Here is a 14,696-nt window from a genome sequence, read left to right as displayed (position 1 = left end):
CATACACATACATGCATATATTTAAGAAAAATATAAAAATGAATAAATATTTATATATTCGCTTAATAGGACTAGGTGTTATAATCCGACTATTTCAGCATAGTTTAATTGCCGTCAACAATATGAATAGAGGAAAGGAGGTCTGAGGTTTCACTGGGTTCGTCGGGTAGGCATCCTCTGTATATATATAATTTAAAGTATTAGTAAATATAAATAAATACATGTAAATATTTTCGAAATATGTATACATGTATGTGTACGTGTATGTTTATAAATACAAAATTCATATGCACAGTACACAGACATATATTATGTAAACACAAACTTTTATTTTGGATGCGATTAATCACGATTACTCATTTGACAGCCCTCGGGTTTTTAACAGAAAGAGACTCACATCGGGTGACAGAACAGAATAAGATTGAGGCGGTTTCTCCAAAGACACTGGCAGGCAGAAATGTCCCGTTCTTAAGCGTCCATTCTGCAGCATGGGAATCCACTGAGAGAAAAAGAGATATGATCATCATTAAGTAGCCGCTGTCCGCTGGTTTTGAGCTGTTCTTGTTATATTTGTTAGTTTCAGCCTTTGTTTTGGCGCGATTGCATGATCGCACTGAAGTGAGAAGCGCAGGGGCCGAATGATTTTAGTGCATCACTATCATTAAGGTTAATTTGCAAACACTCACACTTTGACAAGATTAATCGAATGTAGCTGAATGACGTGTAGTCCAATAGAATAACTCACAAACTGAAGTCACTTCTTAAAATTAAATGTAAATATATGTGTGTGTGTAAATGGGGTATTTGGGGTACTGCGTGTACCGTGTATCCAACAGGCGTCTCCAGCGGAGTGTTCTGTTTCTGTTGACAGCTGACGTGGTAGAAAGTAAAGAGAATGTGATGGTGGTCGGTCAGTGAGGCTGGCAGCTTTATTTTAACTTCGTCATGGAGGTCTGGCGATCTGAAGAAACAGAACAGAGGAATTCACTGTCACACACCGTAAACACAAACATCAATGTTATCAAAACCATATCTTAGGCATGAGAAAAAAACCTTGACCAACTATTGTTTTAGTGCCTCAAATTTTTGGAACATACGTTTATAACAGATATATTTTTATTTAAAAAAATGTGTTCAACCAAAGAAAGCAAGGCATGTGCATCTGGGATGGCATGAGGGTGAACTACTTTAATAGAACTTATGGTAAATGGTTAAACCAGCTATAAACTCACCGATTATGATAGACCACAGCAGTGTACGCCTCCTTGGAATACTCTGCACAGCTGGATTTACCAAATATTACCTAAGAAAACAAGAAGGGAAGAACTGTAGTACACAAATGCCATTGATACCATTAAGCCATATCAAGAAGAGCCCTCTACTATGCCATCCTTGGACATGTGAGGGGTTAGAAATGTATGTGCATTCCATAATACTTACAGGCATTGCATTGCTGGGATCTTCCCCATTCATGAACTGTACTTTAACTGTAATGTTCCGAGCGGAGCCTTGACGATTGGCAAAGTTCAGGCTCTGTGAGTATACATACAAGAGATTCCTACAAACACAGGTAGAAACAAAATGTCCACATAAGATTTTATATTGACTGTTTTATGTATATTATGTACACTTTGTAGTTCTCAAACTTTTTGTTGTAAGGCCCCCTTTGTGTACACTGTAAAAAAAGATTGTATTTTAACAGGAAAAAACCTTAATATTTTACTGTAATTTTTTCTTTTTTTAAAATTGTATACAAATTTCATTAAAATTACAGACAATTATCTGTTAATTAATAACCCACATATTATTTTACGTGTTAAGACAATAATGACAAATTACATGTTTTTCTTGTTTTTGTAGAGAAAAAATACTGTAATATTTATACAGTATTTTTACTGCTTTCTTAAGTAACATACAAATTTATGTAAAATTATGATAATTTTCTGTAATTAAATTTGTTGCTCATTATATAAAGGTTTATTTCTGTACAAATAATTTAACGGTTTTCTTCCATATTTTTAAGTCAGATCTTAGTTTTTTTATTAGTGTATATGCATATTTTTACGTTAAATTTTTTAGCAAACTGTTTAGTTAGGCTACAGTACATTTAAACAATACACAGTCAAAATTACAAAGCTGCACTACTCTTGAGGTTGGAACTTTCATGTTTCCTGAAAGTGATATGACAGCCCCGTTGAAAAAAACAGCATATGCTGGTTAGGTATGTTTTGAAGCATGGTAGCTGGTTTAAGCTGAGAACCAGCCGGTTGCATAAAGCACCTTAAGTGTAATTTTGCCTTAAGTGTGTCCTTAAGTATACCTTAAGTTTTACTAAAGTTATTCTCCTATTGTCTTCGGTAAAGGGAAATCACCTCTAAAGTGTCATACTTAAGGGAAAAAATTAAGCTGCTTTATGCAACCGGGCCCCGCACATGACCAGCTCAAACCAGCTACCATGCTTCAAAACATACCTAACTACAGTAGCATAAGGCTGTTTTTTTCAACAGGGAGAGAAAGCACATGGCAGTAAACATGACAAAAGTTGCAATAGTCTAGCCAACAAAAACATGATTAATGATAATCATTAATAAATTCATTTTTTCTCATATCATGAATGGCTATGGCCTAACCACTACAGTCCATACATTAAACCTGGTTAGCTCAGAGAGAAAAACCTTAAAGACAGGAGAATGGACTGATTTAAAACTGCAGTTAAAGAAACATATGAAAACAAACGTAATCAGTATAGAACTTTGGAGAATGTGGCCAGAGGCTTAACAGATTTGTTCAAATTCAAGAGGATCATTCTAGGACAATACATCGAGCTGTAAGTTACCATAATGTTAATACATTTAGTAATGATCTTTTCATATAGGCCTGCAGTATGTCATAAGCATCTTGTTTGCTCTTTTGCTATTTTGTAAAAGTAGTGGCTGCATTTTTGTTGATTGTCGTCAGCCCTAATTTTGTTTCATGTAATGGCACTGAAACATTTTATATTTGTGTGCCTGTTTTTTAGAAACCACTTCCAAGCACCAAACGTGTGTATTCATTAAACTTGTACCATACATTAGTTAATTTTATTCATATACTGCAATGAAAACATCTGACCAATTAAATATATAGCAACATTCAAATAAAACTAAACACGTTTATTTTCTTTTAAAAACAACCTATCTTAACTATAGCTGTTGTTACTACACTTGCTATTGGTAAACAGATGTCATTGGTTGACTCCCCGTGCTGCTTTGAGCACGATTGGGTAAACTTACTGTCATTCAGGAAACTAGCCAATTAGAGCTGTTCGCGCCCTTCACTGGTTCATTTTGAACATACGCGAGGAATTGATGTCTGTCAGTTAGTTTCAGTAGTATTGATGGTCCAGTTATATGTAAACAGCGCTGAAGACACGAAGTCGTGTGGAAGTTGCAGGCTGCTGGAGAATAATCACACGCATTAACAGCTTTACCAGCAGAAGGTAAAAACTTGTTTTTGTATTTTCGTCTAGTGTGATGCTAATCGTGATTAGCGATATTAGCACTAACTTCAATGCTATAACATTCTACATAATATTGAGCTTAAGTAATCTTCCTCTTCTCACACGTGTTTTTCTTTAAGTACACAGAAATATATGATAAGATTTGCCTGGGCAGTACACACACCTGGTAAGTATGTGTAACGTTAGATTTCTTTCTGACTTTCTTTTGCATTCCATTTTAAACACTAATTTCAACAATAACTGTTAATGATAAAACATTTGCTCTCATTTTTTAGATGAAGGGAAGAAAAGCTACCCAGGCACCCAAACTCCATCGGTAGTAAGTGTTTAAACATTCGACCTGAGTATTTGTATTATGTTGTTATTAACAATTGTGTAATATTATGTATGCTTAATACTGTTATAATGTAACTCTGTAACCGTTTGGGTTACGTATTTCTTGGGTTAAAACATAACAAAATAAGGGACTTTTTATTTTCTAACTCTTACAATAACAATCACGTACAGTTAAACATTTACATCATTTGTGAAAGAAAAATTGTCCATTCCTTTAAACTGGTGACTTGTTTTGCTGATTTAATGATGGAAGTTATAAGACTTACATTTAAGTTAGCATTGTAACTTGTTTTCTAACAGTATACTCTGTATTCACATTGCCGTAATGTATAATGATGGCAGATTCAGTCCTTTATCTAACGTTACTACATTGCATATTTGCCACAGACTCATTTACTTTTTTGTGGTATGTTTTTACTTATGGTATGATTTACTTATTCTGACAGTTTGATGTTTGTCCAAATATACTATCAAAACTTCCTCCGATACCTTTTTGTGACCCTGTGTAAATGTTTTCAACACCACTTGAAACTGTTGTATTTCTCCAGGATTAAAAGTTTGTTTTATAAGAATTTGATGAATGTATTGTATGGGGATGTACTTTTTATTTATTTATTATATTCAACCATTTGTTTAAAGCATATACTGTAATTCTGTACTGTAAAGAAGTCAATCATTGTGTATTTCGAGTGTACATTTACAAATTATGGTGATTGTGTTCATATGATTAATATGTTTACCTAAATAAAATGTTATTCTACAATGCTAAACATGTGTTTTTCATTTTATTGACAGTATCTGACTAGTAATTCATGGCCAATATATGTAAAGTTACAGAGCATTTACTGTATTAAAAGTATTTGACTGAAAAAATTCAGGAAAGAAACTGTAAAATAACAGTGTTTTTCTGCAGAACATTAGTACTTTCACATAGTTTAAAGAGGTTTATCATTATAATTCAGAAAAAAAAGCATAAAATAACAGTATTTTTCTGTAAAACATTATGTGCAGTCACTTTATTGAAGGTGTTTGATCGTAATAATTAAGGAAAAGTCTGTGAAATAACTGTTTCCCTGTAAAACATTTAAAGAAAAATTACGTAAATGTAATGTTTTTCTCCATTATTTGATTTACGGAGTTTCATCTTAATTTTATGGTTTTTGTTTGGCAGCCGCTGCTGCCAGTGATTTGACCGTTTTTTTTACGATATTTTTTTTTACAGTGTAGGGTGCATCGCTTTGCGCCCCCCCCAAATAAAGACTTATACAATTAGACAATAAAAAAGAATAATTAAACCAATAACATATTTAGTTATACAATACTGGAACATCAATACTTTTGGTTGGTGGTCTTGTTTTTTTATGTTTGCGTGCATAAAATTTATTATAAATTTCTATATTCTATAAAACGCCAGAAAATCTGTGGCCCCCAGGACCCATCTTGGGACCCCAGTTTAAGAACCACTGCATTAAAGGGGATGTGCTATGGTGTTTCATGCATTCTGACTTCTTTACAATGTTAAACGTGCTGTCTTCTCATGCTTGACATGGTAAACTTGTCAAGAAAACGAGTTGGATGTATGACGTAGTATGTCTGTGCTCGATACACTGTCCCAGTGTTCGTATAGGTTTCGGAAAGTTTTTTTCAAACATGAAAATCCGTTTTGTAACAACTTTTCTTAGTCCCTTATTGGACAATTCTCCAGGAAAAGCACGCCCACGCGTCAACCAAGGAGAGCGGGAGAAGGAGCATGCGCACACGTCAACCAGCTGGAGCAAGAGAAAGAGAGCACTGCGTTTGCAAAGTTCAGCGGTGTTTGTTTGTTCACTGTATTTCGGTGAGGAATACCGTGGCTATAACGCTGGATTTGGAGATCGTTTGAAACTGATAGATGAAGCGGTCCCAGCGCTAAAAGATGCTGGACATGAACTGCACGCGGTAAGTGAAACTGAGTCATATGTCTGTTTTGTTGGCAATGGGTGTGCACGTGCTTTAGTTCCGCCCCCCATCCCCCCGGCAAATAATCGTACAGCTGCATCTATCGGTCTTTTATAAATGTGATCAAACTAAAGACGGATATTAGACGGGTGTACGAAACTATTCTATAGTACTCAAAATTAACATGAGATATGCAGAAACTGTCTGAGTGACGGCCACTTTAATGAAACAAAACTAGAAATGGGACACAATACAGAAGAAATGGTTGGTGATTTGATCCACATATAAATTCAATTTTAACTACAGACAAAACAAAACAAAACCATTGACCACAGACGAACAGATTAAAATGCTTTAGATTTTGTCAAAGTTTTAGAGTTTTTGTTTTTGTCAAATCTTAATAGAGCAAGAACAAATATTCTCATGATCTGCCCATTTAAACTCATAACAATAACAAAACTTGAAATGTAAAGTACACTTTTAAGTAATGTTAAAATATTTGAAAAAATGTTGTTTTGAAAAAGTAAAACTATGACCTTGGTGTGCAAACAAAACCAAAATTACATAACTACCAAAAGCACAAGGAACTTCAAACAGTTTTTGTTCACATGTGGAAAAAGTCTTAAAATAAAGAGCTCAGGACAAACCCTTAACATTAATGGCCATTGGCTTTAGTTATAAACTTCCATTTCCGTTCTGTGGTTACAGTAGCTTCAGAAATAGACAGAAAGACTGCAGTGCCGTGGAACCCGGTCTCCTGGGAGCCCTCACGGACCGCAGAGGTCACTCAGACTATCCAGGGAGCACACATCTCCCATATTTCATCTTCTGCAATGTGCAGCTGATATTACTTTTATACATACAGTACTCTGATCTTATGTTTAAGACGGAGGAGAGAAAACACTGCTTTCACGTGGTATATTTCATAATGAACTGTCTTATTCCATTACTCTGGTTCTATATGAGTTTTACAAACATATTCTAAACCAGTGGTTCTCAAACTGTGGAACGCGTAATTAAAAACTCTATATACTAATTTACATTTCGTGAATTTCAAATGTTTAATACATGATATATTAATACGGAATACATCTCAGTCTATGTGCAATTTTAACATAGTTATATGAATTATTGTTGATTGATCTTTGGTCAATGTAACTCAGCAGCTCAAACACAGAGCGGGAGCAGACAGGTGCTCGTGCGTCTCTCTTCCAATGAGCTGCGAGTAAATTAAGCTTCTTCTGTTTTTGGTACTTGGAACAACTCATTTTATTAAAGGTGGTACATTATCTGAAAAGTTTGAGAATCATGCACTGTTCTAAACCAAGTTTACATACAGCTTGATGTGAAACGCTTCGATTCAATAAATTCCCTCTGTTCTATCTGGTTTGGGGACTCTTATCAAATAAAAGCACAGGTTAATAATTGTCTATTCGGGTGGATCCAGGGGCACTGAAAAGGACATTTCTATCATCCAAACCTCCCAAATAGCTTACACACAAGCTCCTACAGTCTGAAAGGCCTTTGGGTACATAAAGGGAGTGGTTGTTATGTTCACAAACATAGACTGGGAGGCCAAACTGTCTACATCTGAACAGGACCAGTTAGCATAAGCAAAGATAATATATGCTGACAGATGTATGCAACACTATCAATAACTGCTTCAGCACAGAGACCATATAACATGTTAGCTGGCAGGCTCGTTTTTGCAGGTTTATGAACCCTACCAAGAATATCTACATGGCAGTTTACAACATTTAAGTGTGTTTGAACATTTTAATGTTTCAAATCGCAAACTGTGTTTAGGAAACGGTCATACCTCATTTAGCAACCACTTGACAAATTGGTGGTTAGTACTTCAAGATAATATAATAATATCAATAAGCTCTCAAAAGCAGTCTGCACAGTAGGATGTGCAGCAAATAAGAACAACACTACCACCCAACAATATCCGATTTAATAGTATTTTGTACCTTTCTTTAACAAGATAACATCTTGAACATGCAATACCTTGCCACGATTAAAACACCAAAACAATATGCAATTCCAAAAGTAAAAAGTCAGACTTTGAGGAAGGTACAAATGTAAGGTGTCCGGTCAATTTTTGAGATTTATACATCTTTGAGATGTATAAATTGAGATTTAGACATCATCTATATATCTATACATATATATACATATATATATATATATATATATATATATATATATATATATAACACACACACACGCACACACCACACGCACACCACGCACACACACACACACCGCACTCCACGCACACACACACGCGCACACGCACGCACACACACGCACGCACACACGCACACGCACGCATGCACGCACACACACGCACACACTAGGCTTGTTTTTGATCCCAAAACAAGCAAAAAGAAGTCTCTACATAATGTAATATGATATACAAGCAAAAAAGTATTTATATAATATAATATAATATATACTGTTTATTATATGTCTGTGTGTGGTGTGTGCGTGTGTGCGTGCGTGTGTGTGCGCGTGTGTGTGTGCGTGGAGTGCGGTGTGTGTGTGTGTGCGTGGTGTGCGTGTGGTGTGTGCGTGTGTGTGTGTCATATATATATATATATATATACACACATATATACACATATATACACACACATGTACTGTGTGTGCGTGCGTGTGTGCGTGCGTGCACATGTACTACAATACATTATAGGTGGATATATATGTATATATATATATTACATTATATAGAGACTTATTTGCTTGTTTTTGGGATTAGAAAGACAATGTTCAATGCAGTAGGGGGAGACTAATATGAAGCTGCAATAAATAACAAGCTAACACATATCAGTGCAATGGCACAAACTACCTCAACTTTCAGTCATCACTCATTTCTATTACTGCCTCAATCCAGCAGGTCTGAGCTCCAGCAACAATCCTGCTTGTGCATGCAGACCTTCTTAGTGGCACCTGAGACTGATGCTTTGCTGATTCAGGGACCATTAAATCAAACCCATGACCATAAATTGCATATTTTATTATTAATTTGCATACATGGTGCACCAAGTGGCCAAAGCGATGATGTGATCGATGAGCTCAATGATTCATCAGCCTGCCTGTACCATGGTTCATCTTTGCTTCTCAGTTGCAACCAAAGGGCCAGGTTATGGATGTGTGTGATACTGTAAATTGTTTGCCCCGTGTAAACTTCCACAGATTCGGGGAGGACACACAAGCACAACTAGCTTAATGATCACCAAAAGTTCCCTCCCCTCTCACTGCAGCAGTATATATATGAGGAACCTCTGCTGCTTTCACTGTTGTTCTCAGAGTAGGAGATTGGACATCTCCAAACCAGCTACAATGAAGATCGTCCTTCTGTTTTTATTACTAATCTTGTCTGTAACTAATGCAGCGTCTAACCAGAGGAGAACACCCACGGAGGCACCCATCCTCAGCAGCACCGTGCAGCCACCAACTGAGACTAGATCCCGCTTTGCTATGTTAGATGATGTACGACTGCTAGCGAACGGTCTGCTCCAGCTCGGCCAGAGTCTCAGAGAGTTCGTGCACAAGACCAAAGCTCAGATCAATGACATCTTTCAGAAGCTCAACATTTTCGACCGCTCCTTCTACCAGCTGTCGGTGGTCACCAGTGAGATTAAAGAGGAAGAGGAGAAGCTGAAGAAGACGACCGTATACTTGAAGGAAAACAATGAAGAGATTAGAAACCTGTCAATGGAGATCAACAGCAAAATCAACAACATTCTACAAGAGCGAAGCCAGCTGCATAGCAAGGTTGGAGGACTGGAGGAGAAGCTGCAGGGTTTGTCTCAAAGCATTATGCCACTGGAGCAAATTCAGGAGATCTCTGGTCTTAAGGTGATTTAGATCAGATTGTCTCAATAGTTGAAATAGGTAAAAAAAAAAAAAAACTTCTGAAATCAAAAGGAAAGTTCAACCAAAAATAAAGTTATATAATTTGTTCACCCTCGTGTGGTTCAAAACCTGTATATGACTCTTCTGTGGAACACAAAAGAAGACATTTTAAGAGTTTTGCGTCCATACAATGTAAGTCAATGGAGGCACATGGTTACCGACATTCTTCAAAATATCTTCTTTTGGGTTCTTCACAAAGGTTTGGAATGACATGAGGGTGAATAAATGATGAAATTAAAATTTTGGGGTAAGCAATCCCTTTAATGTATTCCAATGTATGACAATATCAGAGACAAATCAATAAGCAAATGTACCGTTAGAAGCTACTGTATACAGTTTAAGATGTAAACATGACTCGGTAATGTACAATTGTTCTTTTAGCTCTTTGACAAAATGTTAAATGCTTTCATTTGGAAGCTGCATTGAATAAACGTGTTTGCGAATAAATGTAAATGTAACCTTTACGTGCATTGTTTTAAAACGTTGTTGCAGGAAGTAATTGAAACACAAGAAAAAACCATTACAGACCTGCTTAAATCTGTAAAAGAGCAACACGAACAGCTCAACTATCAGAATGTCAAAATTAAGAGTCTTGAGGATAAGGTAATTCATTGCGTTATTTAACGTATATTTTCTGACGCATCTTATCTTTATTTATTTGCATTATTGCAAGTATATAAACATATTCTTATTTTCAGATGAGTTATGACAATTTTCAAGACACCGCAGAAAAATCGTTGGATTTAAGCCCAGAAACACCTGACCCCTTTGGGTACTTGACAATCAATTCCACCAATGGAACTATGGACATAAACGGTAAGAAATTAACAATCAGCAATGTCTACATTGAGGTTTTACTGGGTCCAGACTGATCAGTTGTGTACTTTGTTGCATAGATTATCCAATGGGCTGCAGTGACGTGTTCAAAAGTGGACAAAGAAAAAGCGGAATTTACCCAATAAAACCCAATCAATCTGAACCCTTCAATGTGTACTGCGAGATGAGCTCTGGTAAGACACCAGTAACTCTTAAACTTAATAAATACATTTAATAAGACTAATATTATCGAATTTAAAATAAGATTCTCATTCAAAGATTAAAAATACTTCTTTTTAAGATGGAGCATCTACAGTTATTCAGAGGAGGGAAGATGGTTCTGTTGATTTTGACCAGTCATGGGGAAAATATGAACATGGATTTGGCAAACTGGAAAGTAGGTTTTCACCTTTGTGTAATGTCAAAGATGTTCCCTTAAAATGGATTTATGGAGTTAGTTTATACAAAAATGAAACTGTTGTTGTTATTTATTCACCCTCATATTCCAAGTGTCCTGGGCACACCAATGGGCTTGGTAAACAAACTAAAATATTATACATTATTGTGCCAGAACTTCATAGTTTGCACATTTTTTGGATGTATACTTTTAAGTAGGGTTGTCAATGTTAACGCGTTAACGCATACGATTAATTTTTTCAAATTAACGCGTGAAAAATATTTAACGCAATTAACGCAGCATCCGTTTGTTTTGACATTCTTTGTCTAGCGTTACATTATGTAATCACGCTCTTATTCGTGTACAGGCTTTTAAACCACTTAAGCGCGATTTTAAACAGTTGCTTTGACGCGTTCAATGAAGATAGACAGCTTCTAAACTGTGGAACGCGGCAAAACGCAACGCGAGGTCCAGTCTGGTGTAAACAGTCCCGGGCTGAAGGCTGCGTCGGTGAATCTCTGTCAGACAGCGCATCCGTGTTAAGTTCTCTTTCGTGCTTGAATGGATAAAACCACACAAGATTATGTCAGAAAGCCCGTTTTGTCTAGCATTTTCTTAAGCACAGACTTCAAAGTGTAAAATAAAATCTTAAATGAATGCAAAGAGTTGTGAAAATGGGAGTGCGGTGACGGTCAGATCTGCGTACTGAGACAGCTCTTAAAGGGGCCGCGTTCTTAAACCTGCTGCTGTGACTCCTGTCACTAATGTTAATCAAAGAACAAAATAAAAGAAGAAATCAATGTGATTTTGTAGCTTTAATGAGAATTCTTCTGCATTTAATTTATAATTTAGCATTGAAGACTGTAAAGTGTTTGAGAACTTCCTTCAATTTCTGTATATTTCATGATGGCTCTCAATTATATTGTTGAATGGCTATAATTAATGTTAAAATAATCAATTTAATAGAGACAGTTACAGTACTAATATCAAAATGTTTTCTTTCATTCATAAAATGACGCCGTTAAAGAAATATGTTGTTTCTACATCAATTTGAAGATTAAATGTGAAATTATTCAAATGTAAAAGTATATTTTAAAATATTATTGTTATGTGTGATTAATCGTGATTAATCACAGAAAATGTGTGATTAATCAGATTAATTTTTTAATCGATTGACAGCACTACTTTTAAGTAATGCATAGCATCCAGAACAACAGCGATATCCACAACAGGAAATTAGAGTAGTGTACTGCTTTGCTGCGTACGCAAGGGTCAAAACTTTCATAAAACGATGCATCCCATTTTAATTATTTTTCACGAAACCCTTTCATATGCCTCCAGGACATTTGAAATACACTGCATAAGTTACTCAGAGTAAAAGTTAGCATAAACTAGAACAAAACAAAGGTTTTTCACTTTTGGGTAAACTATTGCTCAGGTCTTTCCCGTGACTTTTAAAGGAATAGTTCACCCTAATAATTTTTTTAATTCTGTCATCATTTACTCACCCTCTTGTCATTTCAAACCTGTATGACTATTTCTTCTGCAGAACACAAAAAAGATATTTTGAAAAATGTCGGTAACCAAACAATGGCGGTGCCTGTGACTTGCATTGGTTTTGTTTCCATACAAAAGAAGTCAATGTGTACCGCCGTTGTTACGGTAACCAACATTCTTCAAATATCCTACAGTAACTCCAACAGGTTTGAAATGACAAGACGGCGAGTAAATAATGACAGAATTTTCAATTTTGAATGTGAATTGTGGGTGGGTGAATTATCCCTTTAGAAATGACACACAAAAAATAGTTGATTGAAAATTGCATCAAATAAAGAAAATGGAATATATACTGACAAAAAACATATGTGGTCTGTTTTAAGTATATATGGTGACATAAACGCAAACTATGCGGTATATCTAAAGCCATACCAGCAAGTGTAGTTCCACTGCATTACAAGTTAATGCCTCCGGCATCAAATGCTTTAGACTTAATAAACTAGGCTTCAAATATGTGGTAGGGGGTAATAAGGAATGTTTACAGTATCATACATGTTACGATGTTCCGTATGGTGTGTTGCAGATGAGTTCTGGCTTGGCCTACAGAAAATCTATTCCATTGCCCAGCATGGAGAATACATTCTACACATTGAACTTGAAGACTGGAAGGAGGAAAAGAGGTTCATAGAGTACACGTTCACCCTGGGCGGCCCTGTGACCGATTACACCCTTCACCTGGCACCTCTGTCTGGAGATCTGCCTGATGCCATGAGTAACCACACAGGCATGAAGTTCTCAACCAAGGACAGAGACAACGATAAGCATGACGAATCCAACTGTGCCCACAACTACACAGGTATCAAATTCAGATTTTATTGTGTCCATTTTAGTCCAAGAGTTTGGCTTCAACCCTTGGGGTACCTCATGTAGCTCACAACAATCCACAAATCTATTCTTACTATTTGTTACAGTGTGAAATGATCTTGAATGAAATCAACACAAGTTTCAGCCCACAGTACAGTATGTTTATCAAAACGGCTTCCATTAACAATAATAAAATGTTTGCTGTTCTCAGGTGGTTGGTGGTTTGATGCATGCGGAGACACCAACCTAAACGGGAGATATGCCTGGATAAGACCAAAGGCTCGGCTCCAGCGCAGGAAAGGAATATACTGGAGGCCTACCAAAGGAAGCCCCTTCACCCTTAAATCCACAAAGATCACTATCAGACCATCAACCGAGTTTCAATAATCCATGACCGTACTTTCCATTGGGACATTCCATTCCAGATCAGAGGGGTCACCGTGGCAACTGACCCTGACCAACAAAGCATCTCTCCTCTATAGACAGTCTGAAATTGCTGATTTCCACAACAGAATGATGCAACTACAACAAGTCACTGACTCCAGCAGAAACTGAGTCAAAGGGGAGGTTCAACATGCATGTGATATTTCGGAAGATCCATTGGACATTGGATTAAAAGCTTAGTAAAGGCTTTTTATTTAAAAAATATAAAAAGACAGAGGTTCAAATAACCCGACAGTAAAGACGCGGTGCATGTTATTACCAAGAATGTTCCGTTGTAGACCATATGCATACTGTAGTATAGAACTATACTGTATTCAACAATAGAGCTTCTCATTGTCTTGTTTGAATTGTTTTATGGTCATTTAAATAGTGTAAGCAAAATTCCTAAATGTGCAACATTTAATCATTTCTAAGCAAACGTCTAATGCTCACCCCAAAGTTATACAAGTATCAACTAACCAAATAAAAAAAAAGAAACAACATAAGGGTTAGTAAAATCTGAATATATATGAACAAGTATGAATCTGATATAACAACGTTATTAATGAAAGCTAATATAAAGTGTCACCAAATAATTGTATTGTCATACTGGTTAAAGTTTGAGTTTCTTTTATGTTACTGAGTCATATTGACTCCTGTTTACACTTTGTGCATACAAATACTTTGTGTATTGTGTATATATATTTAGTTTACAGAATGTTTTTCAGTATGCTTCATATTTATAGCAAAACTTTCAGACATTAACACAAAAATAAAAATAAATCTTTATTTACCTTTCACAGAAGTGCAATGAGTGGATATTTTTTATTATACCTAAACTGACAACAACTGTCCCTTTCCATTACAGCTGGCTAAAGAAAAATGTGGTGCATATAAGTTGCTCAATAATACTACAGTATATTTACATTTATGCATTTGGCAGACGCTTTTATCCAAAGCAACTCACATTGCATGATACTATACATTTGTATTTGAGTGTGT

General features: G+C 36.0%; 2 protein-coding genes and 1 long non-coding RNA gene across 20 annotated transcripts in view; 2 read left to right on the top strand and 1 right to left on the bottom strand.

The window, feature by feature from the left end:
- The window catches only part of dock7 (dedicator of cytokinesis 7), a 46,986-nt gene that overhangs the window by 23,502 nt on the left and 8,788 nt on the right, over positions 1–14,696 (bottom strand). For all 18 annotated transcript variants that reach the window (XM_057338600.1, XM_057338601.1, XM_057338602.1 and 15 more), the window contains exons 15-18: positions 1,441–1,558; positions 1,233–1,303; positions 823–961; positions 398–499 (exon numbers count right to left, since the gene is read on the bottom strand). In XM_057338600.1, coding sequence (XP_057194583.1) covers positions 398–499; positions 823–961; positions 1,233–1,303; positions 1,441–1,558 — 430 coding nt within the window. The remainder of the gene's footprint in view (positions 1–397; positions 500–822; positions 962–1,232; positions 1,304–1,440; positions 1,559–14,696) is intronic.
- On the top strand, positions 1,747–5,031 carry LOC130557120 (uncharacterized). The gene is made up of 3 exons (XR_008963272.1): positions 1,747–3,478; positions 3,619–3,665; positions 3,775–5,031. It is a non-coding gene; the product is annotated as an uncharacterized LOC130557120 (long non-coding RNA).
- angptl3 (angiopoietin-like 3) lies at positions 9,092–14,490 on the top strand. Its single transcript, XM_057338622.1, has 7 exons — positions 9,092–9,640; positions 10,190–10,300; positions 10,396–10,513; positions 10,594–10,707; positions 10,815–10,910; positions 12,991–13,263; positions 13,483–14,490. Exons 1-7 carry the CDS (start codon positions 9,122–9,124, stop codon positions 13,656–13,658), a joined length of 1,407 nt encoding a protein of 468 aa, XP_057194605.1. The 5' UTR covers positions 9,092–9,121; the 3' UTR covers positions 13,659–14,490.

The sequence above is a fragment of the Triplophysa rosa genome, linkage group LG7 (genome assembly GCF_024868665.1).
Source record: "Triplophysa rosa linkage group LG7, Trosa_1v2, whole genome shotgun sequence".
Classification (NCBI taxonomy): domain Eukaryota; kingdom Metazoa; phylum Chordata; class Actinopteri; order Cypriniformes; family Nemacheilidae; genus Triplophysa; species Triplophysa rosa.
Note: the sequence above shows the minus strand (reverse complement) of the source record. Positions and strands in the feature narration are given on the sequence as shown.